The following is a 12,381-nucleotide window of genomic DNA, read 5'->3' as shown; positions in this document are numbered from 1 at the left end:
CACATCTTTGGTGTATGGGATGTTGCCTGGTGTGGAGAGCATTAGCTGTGAGGAGAAGTTGGTGAAACTTGGTTTGTTCTCACTGGAACGACAGAGGTTTAGGGGTGGCCTGATACAAGTCTACAAGATTATAAGAGGCATGGACAGAGTGGATAGTCAGAAGCTTTTTCCCAGGGTGGAAGAATCAATTATTAGGGGCACAAGTTTAAGGTGCGAAGGGAAAGGTTTAAAGGAGATGTACGAGGCAGATTTTTTACAGAGAGAGTTGTGGGTGCCTGGAAATCGTCGCTGGAGGAGGTAGTGGAAGCGGATATGGTAGGGACATTTAAAGGGCGTCTTGACAAACACATGAATAGGATGGGAATCGAGTGATATGGTTCCCAAAAAGTTGGGCGTTTTAGTTCAGTCGGGCAGCATGGTTGGTGCAGGCTTGGAGGGCCAAAGGGCCTATTCCAGTGCTGTAATTTTCTTTGTTCTTTGAAACCGGAGCACCTGGAGGAAGCCCACACACAGACACAGGGAGAACATGCAGACTCTGCACAGACAATGACCTGAGGCCGGAACTGAAACTGGGTCCCTGGCCCTCTGAGGCAGTCGTCTCTGTACTGCCATCATTTAAAGAATATCTGTCTTTCATCCAACTCAGTTACCTGTTCCTGATTTCCTCCCACATCCTTTGATCCCTTTCATCCCAAGGACTATATTTAACTCCTTCTTGAAAACATACAATGTTTTGGCCTCAACTGCTCTCTGTGATAGCTAATTCCACAGGCTGACCACTCTCTGGGTGAAGAAATTTCTTCTCATCTCAATTCTCAACCCTGTACCCTCAGACTGTGACTCCTGGCTCTGAACACCCTGCCATCAGGAACATCTTCTTGCATCTGTCCAGTCTAGTTCTACTAGACTTTTATAGGTTTCTATGAGAACCCCCCCTCATTCTTTTAACTTCCAGTGAATATAATCATAACCCACTTAATTGCTCCTCAGATGTCTATCTGCCAGCCAACGTGTGATGATGCTGTGCCTTTAGGAAATGTATTTATATCATGTTTCTTGTAAGGGGTAAGCTTAAAGTTCAGATCTGTTTTACATGATGTCAGTTTGTCTGGGCACCAGGCAGCTCACATGCTGAGAATATAGGCTAATGATTGACTTTTGTTCACGATGTGTTTAGTTTAATCTGAGTTCATGCATTTTTGTTTATTTGTTTTTTTCCTGGAGTTTCAGAGTAGGGTTTTGACCTAATCAAACACAGTCTTGTGTTTAACGGGAAGAACTAACCTTACAGGAAAAAGCAGACAGTTACTGTTAGGTTCTGAAAGAAGCAAGAGGTGTCCTTCTCTCTCCAGAGGCTGCTGTTAGAGACTAAAAAGGAGAAATTGGTCTCTCTCACTACCTCTCTTTCCAGGGGTGTTCTGAAGGCTTTGGGACTGGTGGCCCAAGAACAAACACCTGTGTTGGTAGTGATTTTGAAGAGGAGTTTATAAGAAGAATGTTGCTTGAACTGGAACTAACAGAGTTAGGTTAGTAGTTAAGAATTATATCTTGTCATGTTTAAGTATTTTAATTGGTAAAAGTTAAGCTAATTCATTTGCTATAGTTAATCTGTGAAATTGTTAAGTCAAGTTTGTTATGATAAAAGCTTCTGAGTATGTTGATGGAATCATAGCTGGAGTCACTCACCTCATCCTCACACTAATACCAAAATAGAAAAACTGTTGGGGTTTAATTGGGCTACCTGAGGGTTTCTGATCTGGTACCTTAGCAAAGGATTCAGTCTGGTTAACCTTTGCAGCACTCCCTCAAACCTGTCATAGAACATAGAACATTACAGCGCAGTACAGGCCCTTCGGTCCTCGATGTTGCGCTGACCAGCGGAACCAATCTAATGACCCTCTAACCTAAGCTATTCCAATATTATCCATATGCCTATCCAATGACCATTTGAATGCCCTTAAAGTTGGCGAGTCCACCACTGCTGCAGGCAGGGCATTCCACGTCCTTACTACCCTCTGAGTAAAGAACCTACCTCTGACATCCATCCAATATTTATCACCCCTCAATTTAAAGCTATGTCCCCTTGTGTTAGCCATCGCCATCCAAGAGTAAAGGCTCTCACTGTCCACCCTATCTAATTCTCTGATTAGCTTGTATGCCTCAATTAGGTCACCTCTTAACCTTCTTCTCTCTAACGAAAACAACCTCAAGTCCTTCAGCCTTTCCTCATAAGACCTTCCCACCAGACCAGGCAACATCCTCGTACACCTCCTCTGCACCCTTTCCAATGCCTCCACATCCTTCTTATAATGCGGCGACCAGAACTGTACACAATATTCCAAGTGCAGCTGCACCAGAGTTTTGTACAGCTGCAACATGTCCTCAGATAAAAAGACCAAAACTGCGCATAATATTCCAGATGTGGTCTAACCAAGGCCCTGTATAACTGCAGCAAAGCACCCCTGCTCCTATAGAGTCAAAGAACCATACAGTGCAGAAGAGACACTTCAGCCCATTGAGTTTGTGCTGACACAACTACACTGATCCCATTGTCCAGCACCTGGCCCTTTAGCGTTTAATGTTATGACATTTCAAGTGCTCATGCACGTACTTTGTAAAGTTGTGTGGTTTCCCACATCTACAACCCTCCCAGATAACATGTTTCAGATACCCACCACCCTGTGGGTGAAAAGATTTTCCACAAATCCCCTCTAAACCTCCTGTCCCTCACCTTAAAATTTTGCCCCCTTGTTATTGATCTTTCAACTAAGGATCAACTGGAATTTCTGCTTCCTAACCACTCTGCTGATGCCCTCATAATCTTACGCACATCACTCAGGACTTCCAATCTTCTCTGCTCTAATAAAAACAACAGGATCCTATCCAGCCTCTCTTCATAGCTCAAATGCTCCATCCCAGACAACATCCTGGTGAATCTCCTCTGCACCCTCTCCAGTGCAATCACATCCTTCCTATATATTAAGGTGACCAGAAGTACACACAGTACCCCAGCTGTTGCCTCACAAAAGTTTTGCACAGCTCCAACATAACCTCTCTGCTCTCATAACCTATGCCATGACTGATAAAGGCAAGTGTCCTGTGTGCCTTCTAAACTGCCCTATTAACCTGTTTAGGTGTCCTCAGGGTTCTGTGGATAAGAACCCAAGATCCTTCCTTTCCTCTGAGCTTCTGAGTATCTTGCCATTCATTGAGTACTCCCTTATCTGTTACTCCTTCCAAAGTACCTCACCTTGCACTTTTCAGGGTTAAATTCTATCTGCTACTGATCTACCCATCTATATCTTCCTGCCACCTAAGATCTTCTTCCTCACTACTAACTACTTTGTGTCATCCTCAAACTTACTTATCATCCACTCTTGAACATTCTGATCCATATCAACCATATATATTATGAAGGAAAATGGATCCAGTAATGACCCCTGTGGTATGCCGGTAGACACCGGCCTCTAGTCACACAAACAGCCTTTTACCACCACCCTCCGTCCTCTACCCATTAGCTAGTTTTGGATCCAACTTGTCAAGTTACCCTGGATCCCATGTACTTTTACCTTCATTATCAGTCTCCCATGTGCAACCTTGTCATGGGCTTTGCTGAAATCCATTCAAAGTTCATCAAATCCACTACCCTCATGTACACATCTGATCACTTCTCTTAAATATTCAATCGAATTTGTTAGGCATGACCTCCCTCTGACAAAGCCACGCTGACTATCCCTGATCAAACCTTGCCTCTCCGAGTAGAGATTAACTTCCTCCATCAGAATTTTCTCCAATAGTTTCCCTACCACTGATGTGAAACTCACAGCTCTGTAATTCCCTAGTTTAGTGCCACCATCCTTCTTGAAAAGTGGAATGACATTGGCTGAAATGCTTGCATATACTCACATCCTCTCACTAGGAAGACCAAAATACCATTTGGAACAGAGTTAGCGTGAGGTTGCTCAGAGACGGTGAAATAAGTGTTTGTTTCTGAAATGGAAGAACTAGGGTTTGAAGTTGTTATCGTTCTCCAAGTCATCTGCTGTGCCTACGTGGCATGAATGGCATTGATGATATTGCTCTAGGGTTGGCTCGGAGCTTTCACCAAAGTTGCATCAAAAGAACAGGAGGATTCCAATAGCACCAGTTGTTGTTATCTAATTCTGGTATGACAAGGGAACACTTTCACATACAGCAGACTCCCACAAATAACAATAACCCGATCAGCCGTTTCAAGTGATGTTGATTCTGGGATGAATATTAGCCAGAAAGTATCACAGAATCCCTGCTGTGCAGAAGGAGGCCATTCAGCCCATTGGGTCTGCACCAACAACAATCCTACTTAGGCCCTATTCCTCATAACCTCACATATTTACCTTGCTAGTCCCCCTGACACTAATGGATAACTTTGCATGGCCAATCAACCTAACCTGCACACTTTTGGAGTGTAGGAGGAAACCAGAGCACCCGGAGGAAACCCACACAGACATGGGGAGAACTTCCTGTGAAGAAGTCAGTGATAATTTCCCTGCTGTTCCATAATAGGGCCATGAGATTGTGTACATTCACCTAAAAAGGGAGACACGGCCTCAGTTTAATGAAAGGTGGCACCTCTGATACTGCAGCACTCCCTCAGTAGTGTACCTGTGACATCTTTTGACTTGGAAGCTGTACAATAAGGAAAATTTATTTAAAAAGTTTTGAATCTGTAATTGTTTTAAAGAATGTTTGAAAATAACTTTTAAGAGTTTACAATCATTATAAAGGGATCAATTGTAATTTTCTTGGATATTAAGAAATACTAGTCCATGTGACTTAGTAACTTCTGACCTGGAAATCGCACCAAGAGGAAGAAAGACTAGAAGATGTCTGGCTCGTTGACACAAAGGAGGGTTGGAGTCAGAAGGTGATCAGCACACAGATGTAGGCAGAAAATAATGCTGTAGCAGGATACAGTTATCAAACTCCTGGTGCATTTGGGAGCATGTTGAGCTTTCTACAAAAAGACAGTTTGGCAGTAAGAAGCAAAGTAAAATTCCAGAAGCTCTAGGGAAGTAATGTGTGATCGACCCAGAGAGGACTGAGTTCCAAAAGTGGTGTGAATGCCTCAGATAAGTGAAAAATCTGAGAGTTTGTATGAGAACCAGACTGTGATTCAGGGATTGCAGGTTGAAGGGAACTCTGGAAAGATATGTCATCAGGACTGAGAGACCTGAGTGAGAGAGGATTGATGTGCTCATTGTCAGTGCTGACTTTGGGTGCAATCTTACCAGCTTGTCACGCCAGTCAATCAGACCCTGTTTCTCATCTCTCCTGATCGTACTGGCACTGTTCTGCTAGCAAAATCAGCTCCATGCCCTGTGCACTGGAAGATCAGGGCAACTATGCAATGGCGCCCCAAGGGCTCAGCACCCAATTTCACTGGCGGGATTAGGCTCCGCCCCTCCCCCTACTGGCAAGAATCGCATCCTGAGCCACAAGATTGCGACTCACAACTCGCCCAAAACACCAGCGCGATTCTGTCCTGATTTTTTACTTGTTCAGTAAGAACTAAGTAAGTACTAAGAATCTTTGTAAGATTCCGTTCTCGAAGTGGGGACCTCAAATGGAATACAGCTGCTGGTGAACAAGATTTGAAGGCAAAACCAATTGAGTGGGAAGGTGAGATAATACATTTTTAAAAATTATTAATTCATGGGACGTAGGTGTCTTTGGCTGGGTCAGCATTTATCACCCATCCGTGAGGGTATTTTTAAGAATCAACCACATTACTGAGGCTCTGATGTTACCCAGGCCAGATTGGGTAAGGATGAAGATTTCCTTCCCCAAAGAACATTTGTGAACCAGATGGGTTTTCACAACTGACAATGGTTCCACAATCATCATTAGACTTTAATTCCAGATTGTGATTGAATTCATATTTTACCATCTGCTATGGTGGGATTTGAACCCAGTCCCCAGAGCTTTACCTTGGGTCTCTGGATTATTAATTCAGTGACAATACCACTGTGCCACTACCTCCGCTAAACATGCAAGAAGCTGAATTAGAGAAATTTGGAACTGTAGGTGGTGTGCCTCGTGTGGGGAATGATGTGAGTGCTTATAGTTGTGTAAGATGTATCTGTTTCGCATCAACTGTTTGAAGTGTAACTTGCCTTTTTTTTGAAGCATGACTGGCCTGTTAATTCATTTTTAATAGTTTAGTTGATTCGGATTTGTGTTAAAGTAAAAGTTCCAAAAAGTGAAATCTTGTTGGTAATTTCTTTATTGCAAGCCACTTGGCACATTTAGTTATTTTGGCTTATGGTTCCCCTACAAGGATTCTAACACACTGGGCTTCCAAAAAGCTGTTGATTTGTGAACTTAAATACACATGGCCCAAAGTGAGCCTCAGATCTGCGACACTCTGCAAAACAGCAAAAGATAAAGTGGTTCTATGGCCATTCTGATGATGGATATGTTCAAACCTTTTCCTTTTGATCTATTAAAGCTTTATATACCATCCTGAATCCTCAATCTTTGCTATAAATAGCCAAAGTAGAATACTGTATATAAAACTTCAAACAGATCAGTCACTGATAGCTCGGTGAGTGAAAGCTCTGAATGGTCAATTAATTCTCCCCTCAGACTCTTGCATTCTAAAGAAAATCCTCCATTCATTTCTGGGTTCAACTTTTGACATTCTGTTCCTTACCATCATGAGTATGAACAGATTCTTCTTGTGATCAGAACCGTACACTGTACTCCGCTGTGACCTAACTTAGCACATTGTGTCTTTGACATTGATCCACATAGTGAAGGAGAGTTAGAATGCTGTGTCCCAATGTTATAGGTGCCCTATTTTAGCAAGGAAGTTAATGTCCTGGAAACCATATCGATGGGATTTACAAAGGTGATTCCAAGGATGAGAGACTCTAGGCATCATGAGAGGCTAGAGACATGAGGTTCTTTTTATTAGACCAAAGAAGGTTAAGAGGAAATCTGATAGCAATGTTTGAAATTCTGAAATAATTTCATAAAGTAAAAGGGAAAACAATTTCCAATAATCTCTGCGTGAGTAACTGGAGTACATAAATTTAAGATAATTATCAAAAGAACAAAAAGAGAAGTTAAGAATTAGTTTTAATGATAGTTATGGATTGCCATATCTCTCTTGGCCTGTCTGCAGCTTCTGTGTTTTCAGAATGCTTGTCTGAAAGCCGGTCTCAGATGATTTGAAATTTCCTTTGTTCAAACATTGGGGAGACCAAAGCCATTGTTTGTGGCCCCTGCCACACAAACTCCACATCCTAGCCACTGAATCCATCCCCTCCCTGGCCATTGTTTCAGTCTGAAACAGACTGTTCATGACCGTGGCGTCCTATTTGACCCTGAACTGAACTTCTGTTACATTCTTCACAAAGATCAGTCACATGTGCCTACAGAATATCTCCACATATCTGCCTCTGTTCTAATCCATTTTCTGCTGAAATCCTTATCCATGATTTTCTTACTTCCATGCACAACTATTCCAATATTCTCCTGAACAGCCTCTCTTGTACCGTCCTCCAAAAGCTTCAGTTCATCCCAAGCTCAAATCCCTTCATGACCTTGACAATTCCCACCTCCAAGGACTCTTGTCTTCCTCCAATGCTGGCCTCTTGTGCATCTCCAACTTTCTTTGCCTACCATTGGAGACAGCGCCTTCGGTCATTGAGGCCTTTAGCTTTTGTATTTAACTTTCCTAAACCTCTCTGCATCTTCAACTTTGTCTCTTCCTTTAAGGTGCTCCCCTAATCCTAACTCTGACCAAGCTTTTAATTACTCAAATGGAAAGAAGTTCATAGAATCCTACAGTGCAGAAGGAGGCCATTCAGCCCATGGAATTTGCACCAACCACATCGCACCCGGCCCTATTCCTGTAACTCCACACATTTATCCTGCTAATCTACCCGATACCATTTAGCATGGCCAATCAACCTAACCCGCACATTTTTGGACTGTGGGAGGAAAACAGCACCTGGAGGAAACTCATGCAGACACGGGGAGAATGTGCAAACTTCACACAGACAGTAGCCCAAGTTGGATCTCTGCCACTGTGAGGCAGCAGTGCTAACCATTGTGCCACCGTGCTACCCCCTGTGCCACCGTGCCACCACCATATTCACTTAGCCTCAACAAGTGTGTTCACTACGATCAGCATCCCTGTGCTCGACTGGGAATTCTTATATCTAACTCAGTTTTATTGACAATGGATGTCACCGTACTGTCCTTTTGGCCAGGGATAGTAGGAGTGGCCTGAGAAATCTAAAAGAGACGGATAGTAAAACAAGTCAGGGACCTTTAATGATATTTTGCAACATTAAATATTGGGATGAAGCTTTCAATTATAATGGAAAAAAAGATTGAATGGAGTGTGTAACAAGTAGCTAATCTTCCAATGACTGTCTATACTCCTTGGGAGGTGAAAGTGATGCTCCTGAAATTGGAAAGGAGAAAGTGATGGATGATTCACACTTTCTAAAAATCCAAAGGACATTAAGCACTTAAAGGACTAAACTGCCTTTCCCTCAGTTGAGGCCAATATATATAAATCAAGAGCCCTGAGCCACAATTACCAACGCTTAAGATGATAGTCTTCTGACAGACAAGGTATTAGAAAGAATTGAAAATATTGCAATTATTTTTATGTGTTTTGTTCATTTGGTTAAATGGAGTTGTTGCTTATCTTGCACAACTTATTTTTGGAGATATTGCACTCACAAAGCCTTCTATCCGAAAGAAGAAAGTGGTGAAGCACATCTCTTTACACTGATGGGGATTGAGCCATTATTGGGCACCAAAAGACATGTGCACACGTAACCAAGACAAATAGGAACCATCCTAAACATGTCATAAATATGTGCCAGGTGTATTATTCGTATGCACATTGAACAGGAAGGAACTGAGCAGCAAATACCTTCTGGGCCTTGCGTTTATCTGCCCGTTGGTTCTGATGGTAGATACGGCTGAAGTTTGAGACAATCACAGGGACTGGTAAGGCAATAACCAACACACCACTCAAAGAGCAGATAGAACCAAAAATCTTCCCAGCAATGGTCTTTGGTACCATGTCTCCATACCTGCACCAAAAAGAACAAACCATCAGGTTTTAGCCATAAGAAAAACTAACCAGAGCATCGGAATGATGCCTAGAAATAGAAGATAAATAACGGATTATAGCAGTATAATCAATTTGCATCAGTAAGAAAGAAACAGTTACTATCAGAGTTACAAATATCTAATTTATTTAAGTTTGAATTTCAGCTTTAAAGTCCTTTTCCCAATGCTTGGTTCCTGTCAAACCTGCCCAGCATTCCAAACAATGCGCACTCGTGTTCATTCTGTTTTTCAGTAAGGTTTAGCACAGTCTTGTTAAAATAAAACAGTAAATTTATCAAGAATACTCTCTGCAAAGCAAGGAATTATCCTATTACTGTGTTGCCAACTTCTTACAATGTGGACCTGCAATATTTACTCCTTATATAATGACCGCGGCACAAACGGTACATGAATCTAATTAGCCTAATAGCCAATATAGAGATACTGCTGCAGAGTGAGCAAGCTAGGAGCTTAATATTTCAGCATACTTGATTTTAAGAAGAGATAAGCAAAATGGAAAAAACTGGGGATGGGCAGCCCTGCTAACGAAGGATGGAATAAAGGGAGGAGAGAGAAGGGGTCATGGCTCAGAGAGTCAAGATGTAGACGCAACTTGGATAGAGCTAAGGAACAACAAGGGACTGAAAACACTGAGAATAGTTTATCGCTCCCCTCAACAGTAAATGTAGTGTCAGGCTAAGGTAAAAATAAACTCATAAACAACAGGCGCATTTAATAAGGATAAGACAGTAACTACACGGGGCTTTAACTTTCATATAGTCTGGGCAGCCAAAATTTTGACTAGTATAGAAAATGAGTGTATGCAAGATCATTTTGCTATACTGTTATCATAGAATCATAGAACCCCCTTAATCCACCCAGGCCCTATACTCAACATATTTATCCTACTTGTCTCCTTGACACTAAATGGCAATTTGGCATGGCCAATCAATGTAACCCTTTGAACTGTGGGAGGAAATCAGAGCACCAGAGGAAACCCATGCAGACATGGGCAGAATGTACAAACTCCACACAGACCACGGCCCAAGCTGGGAATTGAACCCGGGTCCCTGGCATTGTGAGGTAGCACTGTTAATGGCTGTGCCATCGTGTCACCTCAACTGTCGAGAACCAACCAGCGAATAGTCTCTTTTAGATCTAGTAGTGTGCATGGTGAAAGGGTTAAACAATAAACTTGTAGGAAAGAAGCCTTGAGGAAACTGATCTTTATATTGAGTTTGCAAGTGTTTTTTATATATGAATTCATGGCTGGCCAGCATTTATTGCCCACCCCTAGTTAATTCAGAAACTCAGCTGATGTTCTGGAGTGATGATCTACTGCACCTTCCACTCATTATGATAAATATTTAGCTATGTATTTGTTTCTTCTCCTGCTGCAGATCCCCATGTTATAGCCAGTTAATATTCCAATGTACCATACAAGATAAATGATTTTGTTTCTGTGTCTAAATAGGTGATATGAACAAGAAAAGTCACTGCAATGGCTAACAGTTTCCACTGGAGGGTACATGAACTACATTTTACGATGTTTTTATAACCACAAATAAGTGCGGCTATTGCAAGTCAATTTAACTGAGATGAGTTTATTACAGTATTTACCTTTACACATTAATAGGCGATGCATTAATTAGCAAAACATGTCATACCTTCCCAGGCGTACAGCTGATTTAATATTATATTAAGGGGCAATGTAACATGTTAATTATCAGTCATCCCTGTTTGAATTTTCAGCATAAATAGCAGAACATTCAAATTGTCAGATGTGTGCACTTCTGCTTCTCCTGGCATGCAAAGATAAGTTAAAACTGCCAGGGACCTGGGTTCAATTCTAGCCTTGGGTGACAGTCTGTGTGGAGTTTGCATGTTCTCCCCAGCCAGAATTTTACTGCCCTGCCTGCCACAGGAATCGGAGTGGATGAGTGGAGGGAAATGGAAAAGTCCGCTAACCTAGGGAAGGATTTTACGGTTGTGGGATGAACGAGGCTGTGAAATCTTGTCCCCCGTTTCTGCGTGGGTGTCCTCCAGGTGCACTGGTTTCCTCCCATAGTCCAAAGATGTACAGGTTAGATTGATTGGCCATGCTAAATTGTCCCTTAGTGTCAGAGAGATTGGCAGGGTAAATATGTGGGGTTATAGGGATAGGGGCTGGGTGGGATTGGTGTTGATACAGGCTCAATGGGCCAAATGGCCTGTTTTGACACATTCCTATACATTTCTAGGGATTCTATGATATTTGTAGGCTTCTCTCACATTGAACCTGCAGCAGACATGGAATAAAGTGTGCAGGTTCAATGTGAGAGCTCCCTCACAATGGGTCCTAAAGCGGCAACTGGTATTTTGTGTACACCAGAGGGCTTCAATTAGCTTATTAAAAGTAGCTAGCAAAAAAAAGGGTAAATATGGGGAGACAATGGCCTAGTGATATTATCAATAGCCTATTACTCCAGAAACTCAGCTCATGTCCTGGGGTCTTGGGTTCAAATCCTGTAATGGCAGGTGGTGGAATTTGAATTCAGTAAAAAATATCTGGAATTAAGAATCCACTGATGGCCATGAAACCATTGTCGATTGTTGGAAAAACTATCTGATTCACTAGTGTCCTTTAGGGAAGGAAATCTGCCAACCATACCTTGTCTGGCCTACATGTGACTTTAGAGCCCTCCAAGAGCAACTAGGGATGGGCAATAAATGCTGGCCAGCCAGCGATGCCCATGTCGCAGGAATGAATTTGAAAAAAAGGTAGGCCCGAGAGATGTTAGGGAAGCTGGCAGGAATGGACTATCAAGCCGTGTCCACCATTTTTGTGATGCTATCACCTGGTTGCGCCAGGTGGGAAGGCCTCAAAACCTACGGCCTCCATCCCTCAATTGGTGTCGCTTTTAACTTGGTTGCCAATCAGCTTTCTGCTTGATAGCTACCTGATTTCCCTTGGTAACTTTAATAGCATAAAATGGGTGACCAATCCACCACCATCTGACGACGACACATGGGTCTGTCAAAGTTGAAAGCCTTGCCCAATAGCCAGATATCATGGTCCTGGGGTGAAGGGCTGTATTTTCTGGCCTTTCCCACTGCTGGGATCTTCCAGTCCTGCTGAAGTCAACAAACCCATGATGAGTTCCCTGGCGTTGGGGCTGGCGAGCCATGCAAAACACCATGGACTGGAGCGGGACAGGAAGATCCTGCTGGCTGCCAATGGCTTGCCACTTAAGATGTGGGAAAACCCATCATGGGGATTGG

The 12,381-nt window shown here is 42.6% G+C and overlaps 1 protein-coding gene across 2 annotated transcripts in view; it reads right to left on the bottom strand.

Annotated features, from left to right (window-relative positions):
- Window positions 1-12,381, bottom strand: part of kcnd2 (potassium voltage-gated channel, Shal-related subfamily, member 2) — a 434,539-nt gene that overhangs the window by 26,082 nt on the left and 396,076 nt on the right. For both annotated transcript variants that reach the window (XM_080191717.1, XM_080191718.1), the window contains exon 2: window positions 8,939-9,101. In XM_080191717.1, the coding sequence (XP_080047843.1) occupies window positions 8,939-9,101 (163 nt within the window). The remainder of the gene's footprint in view (window positions 1-8,938; window positions 9,102-12,381) is intronic.

Source organism: Carcharhinus amblyrhynchos, chromosome 6, assembly GCF_965287045.1.
Source record: "Carcharhinus amblyrhynchos chromosome 6, sCarAmb.v2.hapA, whole genome shotgun sequence".
Classification (NCBI taxonomy): Eukaryota; Metazoa; Chordata; class Chondrichthyes; order Carcharhiniformes; family Carcharhinidae; genus Carcharhinus; species Carcharhinus amblyrhynchos.
Note: the sequence above shows the minus strand (reverse complement) of the source record. Positions and strands in the feature narration are given on the sequence as shown.